Source organism: Leopardus geoffroyi, chromosome D2 (assembly GCF_018350155.1).
Source record: "Leopardus geoffroyi isolate Oge1 chromosome D2, O.geoffroyi_Oge1_pat1.0, whole genome shotgun sequence".
NCBI classification, from domain to species: Eukaryota; Metazoa; Chordata; class Mammalia; order Carnivora; family Felidae; genus Leopardus; species Leopardus geoffroyi.
In genome coordinates this window covers 30,917,274-30,944,090 of record NC_059334.1, presented here as the reverse complement: position 1 = coordinate 30,944,090, position 26,817 = coordinate 30,917,274, and the positions used below count along the sequence as shown (strand labels likewise).

The 26,817-nt window shown below is 55.6% G+C and overlaps 2 protein-coding genes across 3 annotated transcripts in view; one reads left to right on the top strand and one right to left on the bottom strand.

Moving 5' to 3' along the window:
• The first annotated feature begins 3,018 nt into the window (after nt 1–3,018).
• Nucleotides 3,019–19,130, top strand: TACR2 (tachykinin receptor 2). The gene is made up of 5 exons (XM_045437648.1): nt 3,019–3,935; nt 9,091–9,285; nt 12,566–12,719; nt 14,080–14,276; nt 17,361–19,130. The coding sequence occupies exons 1-5, from the start codon at nt 3,544–3,546 to the stop codon at nt 17,575–17,577; spliced, it is 1,155 nt and encodes a 384-aa protein (XP_045293604.1). The 5' UTR covers nt 3,019–3,543; the 3' UTR covers nt 17,578–19,130.
• Nucleotides 19,131–19,411: 281 nt separating this feature from the next.
• Nucleotides 19,412–26,817, bottom strand: part of HK1 (hexokinase 1) — a 124,617-nt gene continuing 117,211 nt past the window's right edge. For both annotated transcript variants that reach the window (XM_045437646.1, XM_045437645.1), the window contains 3 exons: nt 26,044–26,199; nt 21,910–22,143; nt 19,412–20,315 (listed from right to left, as the gene is read on the bottom strand). In XM_045437646.1, the coding sequence (XP_045293602.1) occupies nt 20,171–20,315; nt 21,910–22,143; nt 26,044–26,199 (535 nt within the window). In that variant the 3' untranslated portion in view covers nt 19,412–20,170. The remainder of the gene's footprint in view (nt 20,316–21,909; nt 22,144–26,043; nt 26,200–26,817) is intronic.

The window sequence follows — 26,817 nt, the reverse complement described above, 5'->3', positions numbered from 1 at the left end:
ATTTTAAACTTCTTTTCAGGATTAGTCATTCATCAATTCCCCCGACATTTGTTAAGCATCCACTCGGTACTGATTGCCAGGCGTTATACGGCCCCCCTCCACTCAAAGCTGCCTCCAATCCCACATTGGCATTCGTCCAGTTAGTTTCAGGCTTTCATACGTATGTCTGTATGTGCTAGATATCGATAGATAGATGATATGATTCCTCATCCCTCACTCCTGAGTCATGTTTTAAATCTTACCCATCGTTTTCATCCGACTAACATCCATAGGGTCTCTGTGACGTGCTGGCCACTCTCCTAGACACTGGCATCAGGCACAATCCAGGCTGTGAGGACCTCGCCACCCATGTGATGGGGAGGTGACCAGGGAGGTGGCTGCGATAGGCCTTGAGAGAAAGGAGGCAGGTGGGTCAGTAAAGGCTGTGCCAGACCGAGGCAATCAGGGATGGGGACCCACCTCACGGGCAATGGGGCCTGGGGCAAGTCTTCCCCTCTTGGGGCTCCCAGCCTCGTCTCCCAATGAGGAACTAGATTGGGGATCCTCTTTGAGTTTCATGGACCAAGAAGAATATCAAAAACCTGACTGATGGAACCATAGAGGTCACCAACATTTTATCCCACCGAGTAAGGAATTTTAGAGAAAAAGGGAAGCCAGCCTCACAACGGCCACCTGCCGTCACATTATTTCATAAAAGAAAAGACACGTTAGCCCCCGGAGAGGAACGGTTAGTCTCGGAATGAAGGCTGGGCTTGCACACCAGATTCACTTGGTTGAATAAAAAGCTCACTGCGTTGTCATTGCTGCCTCGTCCTGTCCTGTGCAGGTGAACTGCCTAGATGACCCATGGCACTAATGTCCCGGGATGTTGCGTGTGACCTGCTGAAGCCATGACCAAATGGCCGGAGCCCAGCACAGTTTCCAGACCTGTGGTCAGAAGACATCTAACGGCGTCTCTCAAATACTGTTGAAGCTGTGTCCAACCCACATCGCTTCCTGAAACCCCCTTTTCTCTCCCACCCACTTCCCTCACCCCCGAAGCTGTCCCACCTCCTTCTCCAGATCGTCTAGAAAGCATTTCCTTTCCCACCTCTAGCCTTCAAGCCTCCAGCCTGGGGCCAGGTAGAACGTATCCTGAGGAGCACCCGTGAGCACACCCCCCACCCCCATGTCACGGGAGAGGCTGCTGTTCTTCCACGGTGCTTCCCAGACCCCCTTCGAGCCCCTGGCAGGCTCTCATCAGCCGTCACCCACTTCGGCCGTCGTCTCAGCTGCAGAGAGCTGCCTTGTCCAAGGTCACGCCCCTTCTTGGGGCAGCCCACAGGCAGCCATGGATGGATGGCCACCTCTGCCCAACACAAGGCAATGCCAAAGGGCCACTCCAGTCCAGAGCGACCTGCCCTTCGGGGCTGTCCTAGGCTGTCATCTAGCACATCTCAGCTCAGCTCCTCCTCTGCCCGCTCCTGCTCCCCTCCCCTCCGTTCCCCAGGCATCGATCCCAAAGAGCTTCTTGATAAACACCCTGCCCTCTAAAGTCAGAAGTGGAGTCGCTCACCAGGGTCCCCGACCTGTGCCATCAGCTCAGCCCATCGGCCAGAACCCATGGGCAGCCTTTCCCCCTCCACTTCTGGGTGGAGAGAACTTCCCGCACACAAACGTCCGTGAGCAAACTGGAGTCTCCCTGTATCCACAGGAGTCAAAGAACCTTGGGTCTCTCTTCCTCTTTTAACAAAGCCTAGCCTTCCAGACCTTTGGCGATGGGCTGGTCAGGCCGCTCTGAGCAGCAAACACACATTGCAAAGCTCCCTCCCTCTGTCCCTCTCCCCGGCTCATGAGTGTTTTCTCTCTCTCTGTCTGTCTGTCTCTCTGTCTGTCTCTCTCTCTCTGTCTCTCTCTCTCTCTGTCTCTCTCTCTCCCTAAAATTCAAAAAAAATTTAAGCCCCAAAGTTGAGTGAATTCTGCTGCTACTGCTGCTAAGAGGGATCAAAGGCAGAGGCCCGTCAGCAAGGGACAGATGTCCAGAGGTGGTGGCCCGCTCCAGAGAGGGAACAGACCCCTGCCCCATGGCCTGGCTATGGCTGGAGCCACTTGGGTCTGGAGTGGAGCCTGGGAGGGTCCCCAAGTGCAAGGCTGGATAGTCTGGAGACCATACACACACGCACACACACGCACACACACGCAGCGGGGCCACCATGGCTGGCGATCGAGCGAGAGCCCTCCTCTGCTTTAATGTGGGACGCGCCCTGCCCTGCTGAGCCTAGCCCACCTTCAGGGGCCACACACCTACTGGTGCCCACAGATGCACCAGTGTGTGTGCACTTACACACATCAGCCCCACACACAGTCGCTCGGAAACGGCATCCCGGCTTCACACAGTGCGCGACATGCATACGCATGGTGGATGACCAAGAGCGGGTTCCTTGGACAGACCCAGAGCAGCCCCCCAGCGCTCACCACGGGGGCCTCTCTGGGGTTCACAGAAGGGGCGGTGAGCCCCATCCTCATCCTTAGGGAGTGGGGTCTCTGGACCAGCAGCAGCAGCATCACCTGAGAACCTGTCAGAAGTGCTCTGAGTCCTGCCTCTGGGGCCTCCTGCGGGGCTACAACTCCCTGCCGCGCTTCTGACGTGCCAGCCCCTGTGCCCTGGGGACCCTCTGTGCATCATCTCATTTAAAACTCACAAACACACCACCGGCCGTCACCTTATTTCTCCCATATTTTTCAGATGAGGAAGCCAAAGTCCAGTGACCTTAAGAGACTTGCCTGGAGTAACCCAGGCGGACCCCAACCCCGCCCAGCCTGCCAGGCGTGTAGCTCCTGGCCTGGGCTAAGTGTGAACGAGCCCCCCGCCCCAGGACCGCGCCTGTGTGCCAGCCCCCAGCCCTGCCGCCCCTGGTTCCCTCCCTGTCCCCTCCGCAGCTGGTCCTGAATCTTTTCTCAAGAGACAAGGCTGGGCCATCCCAGCAGGGGGTGGGACGAGGGGCGGGAGCCAAAGTCACACCTCGTGAGCAAGCCACACCTCTGCCAAGGCCCTCGCCCGCCCTGCCTGGGGGAGCGGCAGGGAGGACAGAGGCTCCGGGGCTGGCAGACGGCAGCACGGTGAGCATGTCCCGGACCCCAGCCCAGCCCGCACCCCACAGCCCAGAGCAAAGCCTGCTGGGCAGCTGACCTGCGGAATGCCAAGGCCGCCGCTCTGTGCTCACCTCATCCGACCCAGATGATTTACAAGGATGTTTCCTGCTCTGAAACTGTGTCTTAGATTCTAGATTTGCATGGGACATGTGAGAAGTCTGGCCAGGACATGGGAGTCTGAAATGCGAATGGCTGTGGACCCGGCTCTCTGCTCAGCCTAACCTCATCTCCGCTCAAGGCTTGGGAGTGACCCCCTGTCCCCCCTGACGTGCCTGGCTTTGCACCTACGCCTCTGTCCCCCACATACGCACGCACCCAAGAGGACTCTTCTTCTCTAGCATATCTGGGCAGGGCATCAGGGCTCAGGAGGAGCCAGGAGTCAGGCCCCTCATCCCAGACCCAGAGGCCGCCATGGCGGCCTGTGATTTTGTGACCGATGCCAACATCTCGCCCGGCCTTGAGAGCAACGCCACGGGCATCACGGCCTTCTCCATGCCCGGCTGGCAGCTGGCGCTGTGGGCCACGGCCTACCTGGCCCTGGTGTTGGTGGCCGTGACGGGCAATGCCACGGTCATCTGGATCATCCTGGCCCACCAGAGGATGCGCACGGTCACCAATTATTTCATTGTCAACCTGGCCCTGGCTGACCTCTGCATGGCCGCCTTCAATGCCGTCTTCAATTTCGTCTACGCCAGCCACAACATCTGGTACTTCGGTCGTGCCTTCTGCCACTTCCAGAACCTCTTCCCCATCACGGCCATGTTCGTCAGCATCTACTCCATGACCGCCATAGCCGCTGACAGGCAAGAGGGGGCTGGCAGGGAGGCCGGGGGAAGCTGTCTCACTTTGTCGGGGCTCAGACAGGGCCGGTGACTTGTCCATAGTCACACAGCAAGTTAACCGTAGAACTCAGGGAATTGCCTCCCAACTCAATCACGGTCTTAAAGTGTGCATCTGGGGCGCCTGGGTGGCTCAGTCAGTTAAGCATCTGACTTCGGCTCAGGTCACGATCTCGCGGTTCGTGGGTTCGAGCCCCGAGTCGGGGCTCTGTGCTGACAGCTCGGAGCCTGGAACCTGCTTTGGATTCTGTGTGTGTCTCTCTCTCTCTCTGCCCCTCCCCTGCTCACACTCTGTCTCTCTCTGGGTCTAAAAGATGAATAAACCTTAAAAAAAAATTTTTTTTAGTAAAAATGAATAAATAAATAAATAAAAGTATGCATGTGGGAGACAAAAGAGCATGGAACCAAAGCAAGCAAAGTTAAGGTTAGACCCAAGGAAGAACTTGGCACTGGATGGTTGTTCAAGGCTGTCGGGAGAGAAGGGCCGTGTTTAGGGAACTTCTAGAGTATTCTTCTCTGGAGTTGATCTCTTTTGGCGTCTTTCTTTTACTACAAGGACATGGCTTTTCCTGTTTTCCTATTCCTAGATAGATTATACTGGGAAGGATCTAATACTGCATGCAGTTACCATACAAGTACAATGGGTCCAATTACTTTCCCAATCCTGTTCTCAGGGGGCCGCAGGCTGTGGCCTTCTGCTGAAGGCCGGGAGGGTGGAGGAGTGATCAGTGGAGCCAAATGCAGTCCTTCTGAAGCTGGTTGGGGCAGGCAGGGCACAGTTTGGCCTCAGAAGGGGACTGTGTGACCCTGGGGAAGAATGGTTGGGACAGATAGCAAACAAAAAGGGACACAGAAAGACAGCAGGTGTATGTCCAGGAGGGGCAGGCCTGGGACCCTCAGAGACACAGATCCCTTGTCAGGATGGTTTGAAGAGGCATGAGCCCCGCTGTCCCCCACCACTGCCCCCCCCCCCCCCCAGTCTCCATCTCCAGGCGTCTGCCCAGTGACACACAGCAGCTGGCTCTTGTCTGCTCTGGGCTGTTTTTCTATGGAGTTTCCCTAAAGATTTCATTTGAGAAATGTATTTCTACTCATTAAAAATGAAAAGAAAAGTTCGAAAACCATTCGTCTAGGCCACGCTTCTGATTTTGTACCCAGGCCAACAGAGGCCAGAGACAAGCAGGAGCGCCAGCAAGTCAGGGTCAGGGCCAGCGGCCCAGAACCCAGCCGGCTCAGCTCTCAGGAAGGGGCGTGTCCCTCCTCATCTGACCACACCCCCTGCCCCCGCCAAAAGCACCTCAGTACCCCTGGATGTCTCTGCAAGTCCACTGACATGTTCTTCTCATTCACTCAACGAATACTCGAGTGCTCCCTCTGTTTCAGGCATTGGGGAACATACACCAGAAGGAAAAATAGTCTTTGAAATCAGGCCTCATGGAACTTGCATTTCAAGGTGGGGAGGGGGGGAGTCTGGAGACCAGGCAAGAGGCTGGTGACTAATAATCCAGGTGAGAGAGGATGGTAACTCAGGCCGGGGTGTTAACAGCGAAGCCCCGTCCGTTCGTTTCTTCATTCATTCATATGTTCAAGGCTGACTACATACAGATACTGTTCTGGCCATTGGGGCAAAAAACAGATAAACCTGGCTGCCCTGGTGAGAATTTAAATAATAAACACATGAATAAATTGTACGTTGTATTTTGAGGTCATGAGGGCTGTGGAAAAATACCAGGGAGAGGCGAGGGGACCCCAGGTGCCGGGCTGTGTGTCGGGGTGGGGGCAGGCTGGAGCGCTAGACAGGGTGTGGGGTCGGCCCCACCGTGGGGTGGGTTTGGAGCCAGGATGGAAGGAGGTGAGAGAGAGAGCCCTGTGAGCGCTGGGGAAAGATCAATCCAGGGAGAGGGCACAGCGGCAGCAAAGGCCCGTGGCAGGGTGGTGCCTGGTGTGCGTGAGGGGCCCCAGGAAAGAGCGTCCTCACCGAGACAGGGTAGAAAAGCTCAGGGGGCACGGAGTCAGCACTCCCCGGGTGCCTAGAACACGCGGATGTCAACTTCCCTGCTTAGGGCAAGGTCATCCTATGGTCCAGACCTTGTCTCCAGGTTCAGATTAACCCCAGAGAGGAAGGCCCAGGGGTCATCCAGGACCAAAGTCACCTCTGGTGCATTTAAAGGACACAAATACATAGGAATAATGGCCCTTTCAAGTCCTAAACCCCTGCTGCCTGCAGGCACTTCTCAAGCATCTCATTCCCTTCCCAAGACAACCACAGGGGCTCAAATGACTGTCCTCTCACTTTACAGAAGAGGGTGGTTTGAGTCCCTACGGCTGGAAGGTGATGAAGTCAGGATCCACATTTAGATCAAAGCCCCAGAGCTGCCCCTCAACTAACAGAGAAAGAGCTCTCCTCTTTCCCACCCCACCTGCCAGAACAGCAAGGGAACCCCAGCCCCCCAGTTGGCCCGCTGGTCACCTGCCTCATCTGTGGGGAGGAGGCCCCTGAGGAAATGCCACTCCTCTCGTCCTGCTGAGGCACTCAGCCCAGATCCAGGCCATCTTGGGGTAGAGCTGGCCCAGGGCCCGGCCACAGTAAAGGGAGAAGGTCAGTGTCTCAGACAGAGGAAGGAGGGGTCGACAATCATCCAGTCCAGATGTGCGTAACTTGTGACCACAGACCGTCACAGAAGTCCCAGGGGTCATCAGCTTCTGTGGGGGTGAAAAATCACTGTTCCAAATGGAGGCAACAAACCACATTTTGCTGGGATTCCAGCAGTGCCTGGGGCCACGTCACCGATAGAAATCACAGATACCTCTGTTGTGCAGAAATCTCCAAGCATCGACTACAGTCGTCACTACTTAAAAATTACCATGGGGGCACCTGGGTGGCTCCATCAGTTAAGCGTCCTACTTCAACTCAGGTCATGATCTCGCGGTTTGTGAGTTCGAGCCCCGCGTCGGGCTCCGTGCTGACAGCTCAGAGCCTGTAGCCTGCTTCGGATTCTGTGTCTCCCTCTCTCTCTGTCCCTCCCCCACTCATGCTCTGTCTCTCTCTGTCTCTCGATAATAAATAAATGTTTTAAAAAAATTTTTAGGGGCGCCTGGGTGGCGCAGAAGCGTCCGACTTCAGCCAGGTCACGATCTTGCGGTCCGTGAGTTCGAGTCCCGCGTCAGGCTCTGGGCTGATGGCTCAGAGCCTGGAGCCTGTTTCCGATTCTGTGTCTCCCTCTCTCGCTGCCCCTCCCCCGTTCATGCTCTGTCTCTCTCTGTCCCAAAAATAAATAAACGTTGAAAAAAAAAATTTTTTTTTAAAGTTACCAGGACAGCAGGGGTGGGGGTGGTGCACCTGGGTGGCTCAGTCAGTCGAGCGTCTGACTTTGGCTCAGGTCATGATCTCATAGTTCATGAGTTCTAGTCCTGTGTAAGGCTTGCTGCTGTCAGCTCAGAGCTGGTTTCAGATCCTCTGTCCCCACCACTCTCTGCCCCTCCCCTACTCGTGCTCTCAAAAATAAATAAATATTAAAAACAAATTTATCATCGGTTCCAGACCTGCTGCTAGGTCTTGTTTCGTGGGTTGATGAAGAAGCGTGCATATTGCTGTGCCCCAAATCTATTTTACATTTTGCTAACTGTATTCCAGTATAACTGATTGTCTTTGTAATCCTGTGTAATTTATTCACATAAAAACTGTATTCTGAGGAGGGCCCCCCCCATCTCGCCCCACACCGTCCCTCTTGTGAGGCGGCAACCAGAGCCCCAGGTCACAGGGCACAGCATAAGAGAAGCAGGGTGGGGTCCCATGTCTTTGGTGGATGGTGCTCTTTGGATCCTTTGACCTTGGAAGCCGGCGGCTACCCCAGCTCTCCCTTCCTTGGTCGGGGCCGTGGCCCAGGAGGCCTCAGGACGTTCCCACAGAGGCTTCAGAGGTCCCGGGAGCAGCGCGGAACTGCACGACTTGGTTCAGGGCCAGTGCTGCGTCTTCCAGCTGGTTCTTCCCCTTCTGCAAGCCTCAGTCTCCTGGTGCAGCAAATGGAGAGAACAACCCCTGCCTGAGATACTCAGGCCAAACAGCAGCTCAAATCCTCAGAGGTTCCCCAGAGAGAGGCAGGAGCTGAGGAGACAAGCCTGTTTCTGGCCGACTTCTTGGAAGAGGTGACCTTTCACTTGGACTTTAGTGAATCCGGAGTGGAAGGAGAAATTTCAGGCTGAGCGGGAAGAAATGCCCCCTACAGAGGGTCGCACAGGCAGGGCTGTTCCTTGACCAGAATGAGCCAGGGAAGGTGTGGGAAGCAGTGGCACAGGAGGTGAGAAAGTAAGTGCGTTGGCCATGTGCAGAGGGCCTTGAATGCCGAGTTTAAAGGTTTGGGTCTGCTGTGTCTGGTAACCTAACCATGTGCCTATTTACATTTGAATCAGTTAAAACTTAAAACTCTGTTCCTCAGTCATATTAGCCACACTTCCAGTGTTCATGGCCATGTGTGGTTATGGCTACTGAACAGGACAGTTTATACATAGGGCATTTCCACCCCTGCAGAAAGCCGATAGGCAGGGCTGGTTTGGGCTGTGTCTGGGAGACTGTCGGGTTCCGCTAAGGTTTTTTTTTTTTTTTTTTTTCAACGTTTATTTATTTTTGGGACAGAGACAGACAGAGTATGAACGGGGGAGGGGCAGAGAGAGAGGGAGACACAGAATCGGAAACAGGCTCCAGGCTCTGAGCCATCAGCCCAGAGCCTGACGCGGGGCTCGAACTCACGGACCGCGAGATTGTGACCTGGCTGAAGTCGGACGCTTAACCGACTGCGCCACCCAGGCGCCCCACCGCTAAGGTTTCTGAGCAGAAGAGGGACAGCATAGGGCCAAGGGGCCCCGGCGGCTTTTGGCGAATGTTTTGAGTGGACTTCCAGTGTGGCCACACCGCTCTCTGGTGGCCATTTGAGAGTAAGTCCGCCCCCAGGGAGGCGATGAGGTGAGGCCTGGCCTGGGGTTTTAGGGCACTGGCGTGCTGTGTGGCTGTGGGAGAGTCACCGGCCCAGGTGGCTCTCTGCGGGGGCCCAGCACGGCGTGGGAAATGGGGCTCTGGCGGGGGGGAGGGGTGCCCGCCACTCAGACAGCACTCTGCTCACAGGTACGTGGCCATCGTCCACCCCTTCCAGCCGCGGCTCTCAGCCCGCGGCACCAGAGCGGTTATTGCAGGCATCTGGCTGCTGGCCCTGGCCCTCGCCTTCCCCCAGTGCTTCTACTCCACCATCACCACGGACCAGGGCGCCACCAAGTGTGCGGTGGTCTGGCCCGAAGACAATGGCGGCAAGATGCTCCTTTTGTAAGGCCTGGGCCATGGGGACCATAGTGTGTGTGTGTGTGTGTGTGTGTGTGCGTGCATGTGCGGGTGCAGGTGTCTGTGAGCGCTTGGGATTACGTGAGTACCTGTCTGTGCTAACAGTTTCACTTAGCACGTACCACATGTTGGGCTTGACATACATGAAGCCACTTCACTCCCCTAACACTACCGGGGACACATGGAGTATTATTCCCAGGTTTCAAATGAGGACGCTGAAGCCCTAAAAACTAAGTAATAGGCCCGAGGTCCCACAGCCAGCAGGTGGTGAAGCGAGGGTTTAAACCCAGGCGGTCCTGCCTGAGAGCTCACCACTGCCTCCCCACAGGGCTACTTAGACAAGGACATGTGTATCCTCAAATGAGGACACGCCCGTGTGCACATGTGCGTGGGACACCGGGTGTGTGGGCACGCGGCTCCCACTGACGTCTGCGCGTGTGTGCGGAAGTGTGCGCGCGCACAGGTGTGTGTTTGGGGGAGGCCACCGCGAATGCTCAGGGTACTGAGGCAGAAAGAAAGGGCAGGTGACCGAGCCGGGGATGTTTTCCGGGGGATGTCTGGTGCCTGCCTCACGCTGAGTGGGCACCACGGGTGTGGGGGACTAGGAAGAAGAACGCAGGCATGGGCCAGCCATTGTGTGACCCTGGGTAAGTCCTTTCCCTTGCTGGGCCTCAGTGTGCCCAGTTCTCACCGGTGGACCGCCCCACCCCCATGCGTGGCCTGGCGGTTTAGCAGAGGATAGAGAATTTGCTGAGGTTTTGCAAGTCAGTAGTTGGGGCAGAGTCCTGCCCTGTCGCTCATAGTCACTTGCCCTTTCTGACCCTTTGGCTCCTCTCGTAGGCGGTAACTCGTTGGAAAGTTGCTGTGAGCATGCGCGAGAAAATGTATATGACGCCGTTAGCGCCGCACGTGGCACGGAACTGGCACCCGCTATGTAGTAGTTGAAGCAGGGGACACATGAAAACAAACGTGGAGGTGGCAGATTTAGTCCAACAGAGGCCCAGCTGCCCCAAGCAGGAGGATGCGGAGGCTTTGGCGGAGGGCTGCCAGGTCACCATGGCAACACAGCCCCCACCCTCCGCCTCCTTTAACACCCCTCCCGCATCGCCCGCCCCTGCACGGTTTCCATCTGCCCCAAGCACCAGCCAGAAGCGGGCCTCGCTGTGGCCGTCAGTGCTAGGCAAGAAGCCCGAGAAGCCTGTTCCCGGGGACTGACGAGTTTTGAGGGCGGCCTCTGCCCTTACTCTATTCCGCACCCGGACCCCTGCCCTGCCCCCAAGGGCAAGGTCCCCGTACGGAAGGCTCAGGGAAGGGTGGAGAGCAGAATATTTTGTGACTGACCACTGGGGGGCAGTGTTTCTCCGCCTTAACACACGCCTTTCTGCCTAAGAAGGGGCCCGAAGAGGGGACCAGGAATAGTAACTCAGGGCACCCAGCACCAGCTCTCTGGGGACGGTGAGTTCCGACCCTGATTCAGGCGCCAAGAAAAACCAGGAAGGCTACTTCGGTGTTACTTAGAATTCCGTGAGGATTTGGGCAAAGCCTGGTCTTCTGTGTGAGAATGTAGTCTTTGTTCTTGGGTGGGGACACTTGAGGGCTCCACCCTCACAGGCGCACATCCTGGGTGTATCCGAATCTGGTGAAATGACAGATGCCCCCTCCAGGAAAATGCGCATAGATCCCTAAAATCAAAACACACACACAAATCCAGGCAATGAAAGGACGCATTCCTGATCGGGGACAGGCCCCAGATGACCCCCACAGCCCCTTGGTGCTCCCCTCTGTGTAGGAACCTAGCCCGGGGTGAATTCCTATCCTGAACCCTGTCCCAAGGAAAGGCAACAGAGTGATATCCCTCATACTTGGGAAGGACCTTAGGCATTACAAATGGGGAAACTGAGACTAAGGGAGAGAGCAGACTTGCCTGAGGTCACCCTTAGAAGTTGGAGGCTGACCAAGAACTCAGTTCTGGCTTCACAGAGCTGACCTGCAGTGATAGGGAAATCGTTTTTTGGTAGTGATTAAATCTGTAGAGCTGTTTCATGTGTCACAGACTTTCTGCGCCTCTCTGGGGCTCCGTTTCCCTCCAGACACCGAGGCAGGTGGCCCTGCTGATCCCCAAGGTCTATCTAGCTCAAACACTCTGTGACCTCACTGCTCCTCCCTGCCCTTACTTGCTCCACAGCAGGACTAGCTGAAGAGCCCGGGGTCTAGCAGTCCCCAAGAGCAAGCAAGCAGAATTCTAAACACGGGCTTTAGGGAAGACATTTGCTGGAGCCACCGGCTCCCCTCCCTCCCGGTGGCAGCACCTCTCGAAACTGGCCGGCGCACAGGTCACGGGGGGTGGGGGCCTTGGGAACACTTCAGGCCTCGCAGAAAAAGGTCACGTGGCAAGACCACGGGTCTCAGGCCCTTTCACGAGGTGCCCCCACCCAGGCCCTGTTGGAGACAACTGCAGCGTCACTCAGACACTGGCGTGGCCAGCACACATCTCCTTTACACCGTCTTTCCAGAAGGAAGAGACACGGCTCAACACAGCCCGGCTTGCTCTCCACGGGGGCTAGATGAGGAAACGTCGGTGGCATTGGGGGCCACTTGCTGGAAGGTGGTGCGAGAGAAGGTCTGCTGGCATGAGCCATGTTCCCAACCCAATGCTGATGGGCAGGGAGAGATGACCAATGTCGTGTAGTGACTCTGTTGTCGCTGCCCCGTTCCCTGATAAGGATGCCGGTGCAGGGTGGAAGCATGTCAACTCCAGAAAATCTACGTCTCCGGACAGACAGATGCGGATACAGACTATGTATATAATCTATCTAATTCAGGTGCACATACACATGTCATATATACACAGGATTCTGGAAGAAAATTGTCCCAAATTATTACCGTGGTGAGGATGCAATGAGTGATTTTACTTCCTCCTTTGTGCTTAATGGCATTTTAAATGTTAAACAAATGTATTATTTGGTTAACTTTTTCATTCCTAGCTATTTCCTTTTTTGGTAGTATTCATCTGTCACCTGGAGGGACGCAGGCGAGAAAACGCTGGTGTCTCTTTTGCAGCAAGGGAAGCCCTCTTTGGGCATAAATGCTAGCCCGTGTTGCCTTTTTAACATTTTTAAGTTAAATCAAGGCTTGGGAGGTGGTCCAGGGTGGCTAGCCCAGAGTTGGCTTAGGGACGCTGGTGGGGTCCGGGGGACTGAGCGCTGACGGATGCCGAAGTCGCCCCCGGGCCGTCCCGTGCCCAGGCCTTTGGCTCTCCCTCCAGGTACCACCTCGTGGTGATCGCCCTCATCTACGTGCTGCCTCTCGTGGTGATGCTCTTCGCCTACAGTGTCATCGGCCTCACGCTCTGGAGACGCGAGGTCCCCAGGCACCAGACGCACGGCGCCAGCCTGCGCCACCTGCAGGCCAAGAAGAAGGTGGGCGCCGGGGGCGGTGCTCGGCGGGGGGCGGTGCCTCTGCCCTCACTCTGTTCCGCTCCCCCGCCCCCACATGTCCGGCCCCCAGAAGGTCTCAAAGCTCCTGTCTGGGCCCCGCCTCGGGGCCTCACCCTTCCGGGCTCGCAGCCCGCCCCTGGGGGGGTGCGGGTGAGAACAGGATCCACCCTAACTTGCCCGGTCCCCAGTCCCTGAACAGAGCCTGAGTTAGTTCTTCCCGGGAGGACAGCTTGCCTTTGGCCTTTGGCCAAATACGAAGTTAAAGGAACTTCCCAGAATGTCACGAGAATCGGAGAATCCTAAAACCCCACGGAATTTCAGATACTCCCAAGAATCTTAGAATAATAGATTCTCAGAAATCTCGGACGTCTTGAGAAATCGTAATGTTGAATTTAAGAAGCCCCACAAAAGCACAGGAGGCTCCCGTATAGAATCACAGGAGAATTCTCAAATGTTGGAACTGGAGACCTCCGAGCTCTTGGAGACTGGGTTGGAGTCCAGCTGTGTCCAGTCTGCATTCCATTTCCGACCCAAGTGCCGGCGTGCCCCCTCCTTCTGCCATTCAGGGCCCCCCAAGGAGTCTGTGATTCAGACCTTCTCCCGTCTCTCCCAGTCAAAGCTGATCTTTGCCGTGGCCCCTTCCTGTTAGGCATCCAGGGGGAGGTAGTGGTTAATCCCATCATGTATCAGGTCAAAGTCTCATGTGTTTGAGGCTTCATGTCTGCTACTAGGCATTTTTCACAGGGCAATTCAGGGAGGTGATGGGATATGGGACACCATCTGAATGTCCCTCCTCATGAAGAGCTGGCCTCCACTTGCCCTCCATTCCCCCTGGGGTACTGGCCCACACTCAGGAGGGCCTGCAGAGACCAGGCCGGGAAGGGAGAAAGGTCAGGGAGCAGGCCCCCGGGGCAGAGGCTGGGGTCCCCGACTAGAGTCTCACTACCTACGGATAGAAGGGCTGTGGCAGACACAGATCCCAGGGAGAGGGGCACCTGGGAACCCCTAGCTGGCAGAGGGGAGCCCCCAAAGATGGGGTTAGGAGCTAGAGCTCACCCACTGTCCAGGGAGGGGAGCTGCTCTGAGTCAGGGGTCGGGACACCTGCTAGAGGAGGTGGCCACTGAGCTGGCCCTCAAGGACTTGAGGACAGCAGTGTGGGCGGAGGGGTGGGCCTGAACAAGAGCCCCGAGGTGCAGGGCCCGGGAGTCAAGGCGGCGTGTGCTCCAGGGGACTCGAGGGCTTCCCAGACTGGCCTGAGGGGTGTCCTGCCGCCACCCTTGGAGGGTTGGTGGGGCAGGGGGCTTCCAGGCTGAGGAGTGACCTGAGCCTCTCCCGGCCCAGTTTGTGAAGACCATGGTGCTGGTGGTGGTGACCTTTGCCGTCTGCTGGCTGCCCTACCACTTCTACTTCATCCTGGGCAGCTTCCAGGAGGACATCTACTACCACAAGTTCATCCAGCAGGTCTACCTGGCGCTCTTCTGGCTGGCCATGAGCTCCACCATGTACAATCCCATCATCTACTGCTGCCTCAACCACAGGTGAGCCCTTGGCCCTCTCCTCAGCCCTCAGGGACCCACGGCCTGGCCTGGTCGCGTCTGGGCATCCCTGCACAGCTCGAGCCTGCGCCCCTCGCCCCCACAGGAGGTTGCCATCCCCACAGTGAGCCCACCGCTCAGTCCTCGCTCGGGTCTGGGCCTGGCTTGAGCCCCACCTCCTCGCCAAAGCCTCGCCCCGTTGCCCAGGCCCTAGTTCTTACCGTTGGTCTGCTCCTGCTCTCTCTTCTGAGCCTACATTTGGGACGAGGAGAAGAGAGAAGGGTCAGAGATGGAAGGAGTAGGGTCAGAGAGAGGCCAAAAGGCAGAGAGGGAGGAAGGAGCCGGGTAAAGGAGGTGGGGACTTATTCTGTCCTGACATTTTTAAGAGCTTTCTGCAATGACGAAGAACCAAGGACTTTCCTTGGGCCAGGTGAGCAGCACCAACCCCACAGTAGGAAGAGCTCAGTCGGGGCCCCAGGGCCAGGACTGGGGAGAGAGCAGGCTGCTCCCTGGGAAGGTTACAGTGCATTTCCTGCCCTCAAGGGGCAGGAGGAGTGACCTTGGCAGTCAGCCGGGGAGGAAGGCACCAAGTTCTTACTCCTCCCTCAGACACACCTGGTGCTCGCAGCCGTGTACGTCTGGGGAATTGGAGGCCCACAGAGGGGCTGGTGTTTGCTCTGGGGCCCTAGGGGAGGTGGAAGGCGGTGGCCCAGGTAGGAACCCAGCACCCAGGAGCCCTGCTGCAGAGTGGGCTCGCCAGGCTCAGGAAACCCTGAGGGAGGGTCAGGTAAGTGGAGATGAGAGGTGGACAGGGAGGCCTGGTCTCAACCAGACAGTGACGTCGGGCAAGGTTGGGCCTCTGTGTTCATGCCTTTTACCACTCGCTGCCCATGTGTCCAGGTCACTCGTGGATGCCATCAGGGTCTTTGTTGCTCAGATATCCCACATGCCTGGGGCGGGCCGGAAGGGAGTAAGAAAATTCTGGGTTGTTTTTTTTTTAGTGTTTCATGGGTGACAAAACCCTCCACTGTCCCCGGAGAGGTAAAACGTAGATAATAGGAGGAAGGGAGGTGTTATCCCCATTTTACAGATGAGGAAATGGAGCCTCAGAAAGGAAGACTCCTGAACTGTATACACAAAGCAACAGAGCCAGGATTGCATGTATCTCCAAGGCCTGTAACCTTAACACCACACCACACATTTCCCTTGAGGCAGCTTATAGAAGAGCTTGGAGACAGGGACTGTCACATCAGGGAGGGGCCCCCAGCACTGTGTGTCTGTGCATTGGTCACTCCCCTGTTACCCAGTGCCAGTCCCTGAGAGTCTGAACAACTCCCCAGGCTCTACGCATTTCTGAAATAACCTCAGAATCTTCAGTTGGCGACACTAGCTCTAGAGCAGGACCAGTGCTCCTGGCAGCAGCCTTCATTCATTCCTAATACGCTCACAAGTGGCTACATGTGCCCGCACTGTTCCAGGCACCTGGGACACACCAGTGAGCGAAAGCAGATGATTCCTTCCCTCGAGACGCTGACATGCTAGTGGGGAGACAGACAATAAGCAAGCGTAATGAGTCCATGAGTCACACGGTGTATCAGGTGGGAAGTTCTAGGGGAAAGAGGAAAACCAGAGCTGGGGAAGGGACGGCAGGAGGTGCCGGGGGAGAGCCGCGTTACAGGATGGTCAGAGTAGGCCTTATTGAGGCCTAGCTGTCTGGGGAAGGACTCCGAACGGAGGGAACAGCCAAGGCAAGGTCCTGCAGTCGAGATAAGGACTTGGGCCGCTACTCTGCCGAGAGGAGCCCAGCGGAGCTGAGTTGGAGAGACACGTACTCTGACTTGCCTTTTAAAAGAATCAGCCTGGCAGCGTGTTGGAACAGGACGACTGTGGGGCGAGCAGAGCAGCAGGGATGGGGAGGCTGTTGCAGGGATCCAGGTGAGAGATGGGGGTTTCAGACTGGGGTGACAAGTAGTCAGAGTCTGGATGTTACTAAGGTAGAGCCAACAGAATGATGGAGGGGAGGCGGCATGTGAGAGAAGGCAAGGACAGATGGCTCCGGGTTCTGGGCATGAGCAGCTGGAAGGACGGCCACGGGGGCAGGGGTGGGAGGGGAGGAGGGGGAGCTCCGGGTGGGACATGCTGGGTGTGGGCGGAAGGGGCAGAGGCCGAGAAGCTCCCACAATAGAGACATTTATTGGGCCCCCAGCCCCATGGAATCTTATAGAGCTACAAGGTGAGGAACCAAAGTCAGGCCTGCTCTTCTGGAACATGGAACCCTGTGTCTCCTGGGCTGTCACCCAGGGTCTCACTGATTTCTGCTCCTCTCTGACAGGCCAGTGTTCTCTGCCAGCCCATTTCCTCCATTGTCTGCTCCCCCTTCTTTTTTTTTTTTTTTTTTTTTAATGTTTTTTATTATTTTTGAGTGATATAGAGACAGAGCACGAGCCGGGGAGGGGCAGAGAGAGAGGAAGACACAGAATCTGAAGCAGGCTCCGGGCTCCGAGCTGTCAGCACAGAGGCTGATGCGGGGCTTGAACTAGGGAACTAGTGAGATCATGACCCGGGCTGAAGTCGGTCGCTTAACAGACTGAGGCACCCAGGCGCCCCTGTCTGCTTCCCCTTCTAATTTAGATTTTAGTGTGGTCATGGGGAGAATTCTTTTTTAAGCAAATATACCCAAACTGGGATCTTCTTTCAAAGCAGCCCCCTTGGGAGAGCGTCTTTACTGCACCCAACACTGCCAAAGCCCAGATTTCTTAAGACTCCTCTAGAAAACTCCTTTAGGGGCCAATTAACAAGTCAAACAAAAAAACTCTGTTGTTTCTTTAAATCGTATTTGGTTTCTTTTTGTCTGTAATAACAAATGGTCTGATTTGGCTTCGTCACCCACTTCGGTCACTAGACTTAGCTCCAGATTACTTCTGGATGTTTCCAAAAATCAAATCCGCTGAGGAGTGTGTCTCCCAAGAGATAGTGAACCATGAGAGGCAATTAGGAGAGCACAAAATTCCCACGGGGGACAGCCGCAGGGCAGTTCCAGTAACTGTCCCCTCACCCCTCTGCTCCACGTGACCCTCTGTCTCTCAGGTTTCGCTCCGGATTCCGGCTTGCTTTCCGTTGCTGCCCATGGGTCACGGCGACTGAGGAGGATAAGATCCAGCTGACTCACACTCCATCCCTCTCCGTGAAGGTCAACAGGTGTCACACTAAAGAGACTTTTTTCATGGCTGGGGACACAGCCCCCTCCGAGGCTACCAACGGGCCGGCCGGGGGCCCCCAAGACGGGCTGCCTACTGAACCCTGAAGCCTTGTGCCCGGCTGCTGGGTCAGGCTTCGCACCCTTTTGAGAAACAGCCAGTTGAGAGTTCCAGATCTGAAAGTCTGACCCACGCCCCAGCCTTCAGCACATCCGTGGAAAGACAAGATGGGGGCAGGAACTCTGCAGTGGGTGCTAACTCTTGAGAGGGCCCAGTCGCCCCTGACCGTGCTTCACGGCAGCCAGGAAGAGTCAAAGAAGACCGTGTGAGCGAACGCTGGTCTGATTCAGGTGCCGCACGCCCCGAAGTCTTCCTGGAGCACACAACTTAATGAGTGAACTGGATCCGGTATAAAAGAAACACGGCAACTGTGATAAAAGGCAACCGACTTCCGGCGTTGGGGTAACAGGGAGTTCCGGGTACCGTGGCAGCTGGAGGGCCAAGGGGACAGCGGCCGATCAGCTCCGGACAAATGTCGCCGTGTGGTACTGGGGGCCCACGGTTGCCAGATCTTCTAAATCTCTCGAGACACGCCAGAAATCCAAACTTGTGCGGCTTCCAGACTTGTATGTACAGTTTGGCTCACGTTTTTATAAATATTGGTTAAACCAAACTGAACACCCGTGGGCAGCACCCACTGATTTATGATCAGGCTACGGACACAGGGAGGAAGCTTCTTATTTTGCAAAGGCTGTGAGTGGATCCGACCGGGGGCTTCTCTGCTTCGGCATCTGAACGCAGATCCAGCTCAGTGGAGGTGGTGGTTGGGTCAAAAGGAGCCTCAGCTGCGTTGCCTCAGACCGGTCACCATGAACTAGCATGCCAAACACATGTTAAGCGCTTCATAAACAGTCACCGTGATTTTTATCAACACCAAGCCGGCGATTTCACACGAATGCCTCCAGGAAGTGGGCACCAGCCTTCACCCTCGCTCCAGCAACAAGAAGGTGACGGGCAGAGAACGCCGACCGTCTCGACTCCCAGAGAGCTCCGGGCCCGGCCCAGTCCACCCCAAGGACATCCTTCTCCCCGCTTGCCGACTCACCCTGCACACCCCCCACCCCTCCGGAAGAACCACATAACGCTGTAAATGCACAGCAAGAGAGTTTAATGCTGTGTTGCCCACAAAGATCACGGTGCCATAGGGACTGGCAGCACCAAATAAAGGGACTCCGCTCTTGACATGCCAAGGGAACATGCAGTTAGTCCTGGAGGAAGCCACGTAGGGCTGGAGTCGTGGCTTGGGAGAATCACGTGGCACCTCGATCACCAGGTGCGGACCGATGTGGGATCTGTTGATGAGCCGTGGGGGTAGAACAGCAACCTCAAGGTTGAGGTCGGGTAGGGATGGAAGGGTCAGAGGAGGATCAGCTTCCTGGAGAAGGGATTCATTAAAAGTGGGAGAGGAGGACAACGCGGGCAACCTGCTAGCCCGGGCCTGCTGCGAGACTTCATCTGCGCTGGAACAGGGGGCCTACGTCGTCTGTTCTCTTGGCAGAGGGTGACCAAGGGCGGGGTCTCCCTGGGGATGGCAGTAGGGAGACCAGAGTTGCACTGTCCTCTCATTAAAGCCAAACAGCCTCTGGAAGGCCCTGGGGGACAGAGGCTTTCCATCGCTCTACCTTCTTAAAGGTGCGGGCGGGGGTGGGACCCTGGGCTGGGGCAGGAGGTGGCCAGGCAGGTGCTGGAAAACAAGGGGAGAGGCTAGTTCTGTCACCCTTGCAGAGAGTAGAGGTGGTTGTCCCAGAAGAAGGCTGGGGGCTGAAGAACATGATCTTCACGTCACCGTTCCCCCGACCCAGAATCCCCAGGGCTTGGTGTTCACCGCCTCCCCCACCCCATGTCCTCCCCGCTCTCCAGCCATCAAGCATCACTCGGGTCTTTGAATTGGTACAAAGTTTACTAGGTCATACGACATGGCTCACAAAAGCAATGGGAAATTCCAATGGGGGCACTGTTTGTCGGTTTGGTTCCTTTTGCCCAAATGGAGACGAGACATTTTCCCGCAGAACTGCCCACCTCCCCCCCCCCGCCCCGCAACAAGACAGACAGAATGCAAGACTGTCACGGCATGGCTCTGACCAGTTCCACGGACACACGATTCAGTGGCACTGACACGTCTTGAGGGCAACCTCGGGACGCCAGACAGCAGTGGGCGCTGGGACGGGAGGAAGCAGCTAAGGTTCCCCCGGGGAGGGAGTCCCGGCAGTGTCTGCTGGTGATAATACGTTTCACACAGGGGATGTGTCCCCAAGGACGGGCTGTGGAGGCCCAGGAGGCCTGCCAGATGGTGCGACTTTTCACCTTGGGCCAATAAATAACTCTGTAGGACGAATGCAGAAACTGGAAACGGACGCCACTAAACTTCACACACGGGGAGCGTACGACCGGGTAGAAATCGGATCATGCAGAGTGGCGGGGGCAGACGAGGAGGGGCCGGAGTGGGGAGAGATTATCGACAGCACGCGCTCTATTTTGTACCCTACGCTATGCGCCATTAGTTGGCTTGGGTCTCCCTCCCCGCTGCGGCGAGGCCGGCCCTGGCGCCGGGGTCTCCCGGCACAGCTCGCTGGGAGGGACAGGGGGTCGCCGCCTGAAGAGAGGAGCGCTGGAAGGACAGCAGGCCGGGGGCCGGTACTCTTAGCTGCTCGCTTCTTCCCGGAGCCGGACGCCCACGGCCGTGATGAGGGCAGCCCCCTTGCCACTGCCGTCTTCGGACAGGAGGAAGGACACGTTGCAGTTCGGTGACAGTTCCTGCACGGTTTGGTGCATGATTCTCGAGAAGCTGGAAGAGACAACACACAGAGGAGAAGGGTAGGTGGAGAAGAGGAGAAGGGACGCCGGACCCGCGCGGAGACGCTACGGGACCCTAGCGAGAAGGGGACACTCGAGGTGGCTCCTTGACAACGGTTGGGACGACCGTGGATTTGCAGCCAATCCCACCACCGCAGTGTTCAGCCGGGAGAAACTTCCGAGAGTCCAAAAATAAGCGACCGTGCGTCTCGCCAGGGCCACGGCGTGAATAGCACACTCACACGCGCCCCTCCCCAAAGCTTGAGGCGTCTGGGGGACCGGGCACCAAGAAGGTTGTTGGGCCTGGGTGCGGCCCGGCACTGGGTCAGGAGGCGACATGGAAACAGCCCCCTGAGGTCCCCAGCCCACACCGTCCGGGGCCCCACACTGGCATCTGAGGCCGAGAGCGGCAGCCCCCCCCCCCACCCCCCGGCCCCGTGAAAGACGATCTCTGAATGACAGGCGACTGTGGGTTCCTACGTTTTCGTGCTGACAACGAGACAGTGCCAGGCTGAAGTAGCTCAGGGCAGCGGAGCGCCCAGAGGGGACCCCACTGCCCTCTCTGGAACACCGCCAGGGCCCGTCCGGCACCTTAGCCTCGTGATTTTCAGTCCCGCCGATGGCTGTCACCCCCTGAGGAAGGTGAGACTTGGCAGAGCGAAGCACTGAAGCACAGCTTCCCGATGACGGGGCCAGGATGACATCCAGGTGTGTGCGGCTCCAAACCCCAGCTCTAAGGCACACCAGTGTGCTGCCCCACGGGATGACGGTGGACAGACACAGGTGCAGATGGAGAAAGTCCCAGGCCGCGGCCACGACGTGAGCGGCTCACACCTGCCCTGACTTGGGCGAGGTTGCTTCTAAGTAGAGTGACACTGCGGCCCAGCTTACCCGGGACGGTCCCAGTGTGATTATTAGCGGCACCCTCTTGGCCGGCGAAAGCACCCCGGTTTAGACAATAAGTAATACGGTCGCTCTGTTCGCAAGAGCCAAGCTTTGGGAAGTGAGGTAGATCGAAGGGCAGGTGGGGCCAAACATCCTCCCTGACCACGGGGTCTCAGACCCGTGACCGTAACGAGGCCGCTCCGCACCCCTCTCTTCCCTACAAAGCCCAGAGCCGACACGAACACCTTCCCAGCCTCTCGAGAAGCTGATCAGGCAGGGGACCGTGACAGTGGGCCCTCCTCCCTCTGTCCTTCACACCCTCTCCCCACTTCCCAAACACGGCCTCCTGGCCAGGCGGTGGCTACCCAGGCTGAGGGGGGTGAGCCCACCCCGACCCTTACCTCACACTCTGCCTGATTGAGGAGGGGCCCAGAAGGAGCGGGGAGAGGGATATGCCATGCCGCTGGTGACAGACCGAGCAAAGCCACTCCTCTCCAAGGATCTCAGTTACACTTGAAAGCAGCTCGTTACCTGGCCCCAGACAAAGCCGGGTCCCTGGATGCACAGCCCTCAGGTCGGCCGTGTCCTGGCGAGGAACTTTCCCAATGGGACTCACTCACATCCCGGTGTCCCACAACCATCGGGACCACTCACCAGCCCAGGGACCTCTGCCCACCCAACTGGAAGGAAGCCCCACTCACTGCGGATGAAGCTTGTAGAGTGTTCCATCCACCCCCACAGTCACACTGAGATGGTCCAGCCCTCTGTTCTCGCGGATCTTGTCCACCACGGCGGCCATGCCCGCACCGCACAGCTGCGCGGCCCGTTTGGACACCACCCCGCACACGGTCTTGACGAGGATACTGTCGTCACAGGTGCTATTCAGGCCCAGCTGCTGGAGGATGGCCCGGACTTGGAGCAGTGCTAATCGGTCACTGTGGTGGACAAAAGCCAGAGGGGCTGGATGAAGCGGGACCCCCCAGAGCAGCCGGGGAGCCCACTCCAGAGGACCAGCCCCGAGTCACTGTGCTTACCACAAATAGGGTCGTGGGGGCTTTCTTCCTCCAAAATAACTTTTATTTGTTTATTTTTAAATAACAAAAGTATCACACGTGAAACTGTAGAATATCGGGCCAATAGAGAAAAATAAACCTTGGAAAATTAAAACTATCCACCACACCAGGGACAATTCTATGAACATTTGAACGTATTTCCTTCCTTCCGATCTACTTTTTTTTTTTAATGTTTATTTACTTTTGAGAGAGACAGACACAGAGTGCGAGTCGTGGGGAGGGCAGGGGCGCAGAGAGAGAGGGAGACACAGAATGGGAAGCAGTCTCCAGGCTCCGAGCTGTCGGCACAGAGCCCGACGCGGGGCTCGAACTCACAGACCGGGAGATCATGACCTGAGCCGAAGTCATGAGCTTAACCGACTGAGCCACCCAGGTGCCCCCCAATCTACTTTTCCTAAATATCACTATCTTTGTTCTTACAATATGCAAAATGGGCTCATCTTTTGTATGTGATTTTCTTGCTGACTTTTTTCCTACTTCACACATGTGAGCAACTTCCCACATCCTTATCTGAGAACAGGACTGGAAACAGTGCCGTGGCCTTCCACTCTGGGGACGCACCCTCATTTATTTAGTCAGGTTAGAGAAACTTGACGTTGTTTGCAATTCTCTGCTATCCTGAAGTAACACTCTGACAAAGTTTCCCATTTACAAATCTTTGTGTGCAACTCTGATTTCTCCCTTAGGACACGTTTTTGGGTCAAAGGGATTTTGACACATATTGCCAAGTGCCTTTCAGGAGGTTGCATCAATTTCTTTTTTTTTTTTTTTCTCTCCCTCCAGCTGAGTTTTGGCTGTACTTGTCCCCAGTGGAAGGGATCATTTTTACAAACATGGTAATGGGGGCGCCTGGCTGGCTCAGTCGGAAGAGCACGTGACTCTTGATCTCTGGGTTGTGAATTTGAGCCCCGTGGTGGGTGTAGAGATTACTATAAATAAATAAGCTTTTAAAAAGGTGGTAATGGCATGATACTGTAGTTTGATCTGAGCTCTTCTCTTAGAAAGAATGACCGTTTTTTTTAAATGTGTTTCTTGGCCACATGAACTACCTGTTAGGTCAAGGATAGTTGGGATATTTGTCTTGTTATTATTAAATTGAAAGAGATGACAGTGACCAACAATGATGACAAGGGTGGTAAGAGCAGCCAGCCTTTTTTGAGGACGTAGCACATGACAAATGCTTTACATACATCACCTCGTTTTCTCTTAACAACCCACTGACACATGTAGTGTTATTCCTATTTTAAAGATGAGGAGGGGCGCCTGGGTGGCTCAGTCGGCTGGGCGTCCGACTTTGGCTCAGGTCATGATCTCGTGGTTTGTGAGTTCAAGCCCGACATCAGGCTCTGTGCGGACAGCCTAGAGCCTGGAGCCTGCTTCAGATTCTGTGTCTCCCTCTCTCTCTGCCCCTCCCCCACTCATGCTTTGTCTCTCTCTCTCTCTCTCTCTCCCTCTCTCTCCCTATCAAAAATAAACATTAAAAAAATTTAAAAATGAGGCAACTGAGGCTGGGTGAAACTGAGTAACTCACTCAAAGCACATATAGCCAGTGCAATACAGAGGGTCTCAAGACCGGTTCTGCCGAAGCTCCCCCCACCACGCCCCCACTCTGCATCTTGTCATTCATGGTGCAAATGGGTTCCTTAGTTTGCTCTTTGCCTTTTAGGTTTGGTTGCCATTTTTCTCTTTTTTTGGGGGGGGGGTGCAAGTGAGCAAAGAGCAGAGAGAGAGGGAGAGAGAGAGAATCCCACGCAGGCTCCACACCGTCAGCAAGGAGCCCGAAGCGGGACTCGGGCTCACAAACTGTGAGATCATGACCTGAGCTGAAGTCAGATGCTCAATCGACTGAACCACCCAGGTGCCCCCAATTTTTTTTTTAACTTACAGAAGCTATGTAGCTAAATTCTGCAATTTTTTCTTTACAATTTCTTTCTTTGCTATTGTTCTTTTTTAAATTCTAGTATCATTCATGTTGATATTATTCTTCGAAAGACCTTCCCCACCACTTGCTACCCAGTAGGATGGCTATCATTTAAAAAACGGAAAAAAATAACAAGTGTTGACGAAGACGTGGAGAAAGTGGAACCCTCGTGTGTACCGTGGGTGGGAATGTAAAATGGCTCAGCAACTGGAAACTGGAAAACAGTATGGCGGTTCCTCAAGAGTTAAAAATAAAATGATTACATGAAATGTTGCTCACAACAGCCAAAAGTCCAGGCGTCCGCGGACAGAAGAAGGGATAAACAAAATGTGGTCTAAATGTACAATAGAGTATTTTTATCCTTCAAAAAGGAAAGTTCTGACACGGGCTACCACATGAATGAACCTTGAGGACATTATGCTAAGTAAAATAAGCCAGTCCCAAGAAGACAAACACTGTAGGATTCCACTTTCATGAGGGACCTAGAGCAGTCAGATTCAGAGACACAAAGTAGAAGGGTGAGTGCCGGGGGCTGGGGGCGGGACGAAGGGGGAGTTACTGTTTCATGGGTAGGGAGTTTCAGTTCGGGGTGATGAGAAGGTTCTGGGGATGGACAGGGGTGGTTGCACAACACTGCAAAGGAACTTAATGCCACTGCACTGCGCGCTTCGAAATGGCTGCAATGGTAAATTGCACGTTATGTATATTTTACAATTAAAAAATAGTAACAAGGGGCGCCTGGGTGGCTCAGTCGGTTGAGCATCTGGCTCTTGATTTCGGCTCAGGTTGTGATCTCATGGTGGGGAGATGCAGCCCATCGGGCTCGGCGCTGACGGCGCAGAGCCTGCTTGGGATTCTCTCTCTTTCCCTGTCTCTCTGCCCCTCCCCCGTGCTCTCTCTCTCTCTCAAAATAAATAAGTATCTTTTAAAAAATAAAATAAAGTAAAAAATGTTAACAAAAGTATTCACAGAGATATTGTTCTGGTTCTTCTAGACTCCTATCTTCCCCACTTAGCTCTTGGCTGCGCTCGGAATGAGAGAGAGGTGAGAACGGTTTCCCCATCTGTAATGAGCACACGGCACCGGCTGCTGCCTCTCCCTCCCCCACTGCTGTGAAATGCCGCCAATCAGTGCGCTGCAGCCTGCCGGCGTCCAGGTTCCGGGGCCTTCCGTCTGCTGCTAGCGCTTCACTGCTTTGGTTCTGGTGGCCAGTGAGTTTGACGTGCAGGTTACAGATGCAGGCACAGGGGAAAGCAAGGAGCAGGCTCCAGGGCAGCCAACGTTAATGTCGCTTTTGTGGCCATTCTACAAATAAGGTGGCTCTGGCATAACCACCTTTGCAGAGCACCCTGCACCCTGTCTCACGGCTCACCACGGGAGAGGGCAAAGGCAGGGACAGAGCGATCACTGCACATGAGAAAACGGGAGGAAGGCAGAGCAACTTGCTGGGGGCTGTGCCTACTGGGGGACCAAACCGTGCGATCCCAGGCTGCCTTTCAGATGAATGCGGTGGGACTAGAGCCCTGGTTCCTGGCTCTACTGGACCCCGTGCCCTTCAGCACGGGCTCTAGAATGCACCTTTACTGTCCTGAAATGGAGTCTGTACAACCTCAGACACATGACCTCGGACAAATATATATAAAGCTCCCACATAAAGAATGAATTAAAAGGAAAATCATGGATAATAAAACTTTATGATTTCAATATGTAGCTGCTCAGGGGCTACTACTCCGGAGCGGGGTGAGGGGGGGACCCCCTCACAAATGACAAAATGTCCCCTGAGGTGCCTCCATGCCACACGGACCTCTAGCAGGCCTGCGGGGAAGCCCCTCATCACTCACCTCTCAATCTGGGAGAGATATTTGGTCTGAAAAATGCCGCGAGTCTTCAGCGGCTCAGAGATCTGCCCTCGGAAGAGGAACCCCTTCTTGGTGAAGTCGATCAAGATGTTGCGGACGATCTCACCCAGGTACATACCGCTGATCATCTTCTCAAACCTGAAACAGGAGCCGAGGCAGGTGTCCCTGTGAAGCCTTTGGTCTCCCAGTAGCCCCGGGCATTTTCCTGCCCTTCGGGGGCATCACCAGCCTGTGCACCAGGCCCTGTGCTCCTCAGCAGAGGCAGAGAGAGGCCAGGAAGCGCTGAGAGATCCTCAACCCTCCCCAGGATCAGAAACGAAACCACCAGGGGCGCCTGGGTGGCTCAGTCAGTTGAGCGTCTGACTTCGGCTCAGGTGATGATCTCACAGTTGGTGGGTTCGAGCCCCACGTCGGGCTCTGTGCTGACAGCTCAGGGCCTGGAGCCTGCTTCGGATTCTGTGTCTCTCTGCCCCTCCCCCACTCATGCTGTTTCTCTCTGTCTCAAAAAAAATAAACATAAAAGCAAATTTTTTTTTTAAAGAAACGAAACCACCAGCGTTCGCATCTAGCTGCTGGACGGTCTCCCTCCTCACCTGCCCTCCTACCTTTGCCTGGCAGAACCCGCTCCAGCTGTCGGCTCAAAACTCTCCTCCCCGAGGCCTGTCCTCCTCCCCCCACCGGGTTCTATCTGCCTCTCTCAGGCTTCCACTTCCGTACACCCTCCCTTCTTCACAAGGTACACGGGCACACTGCACT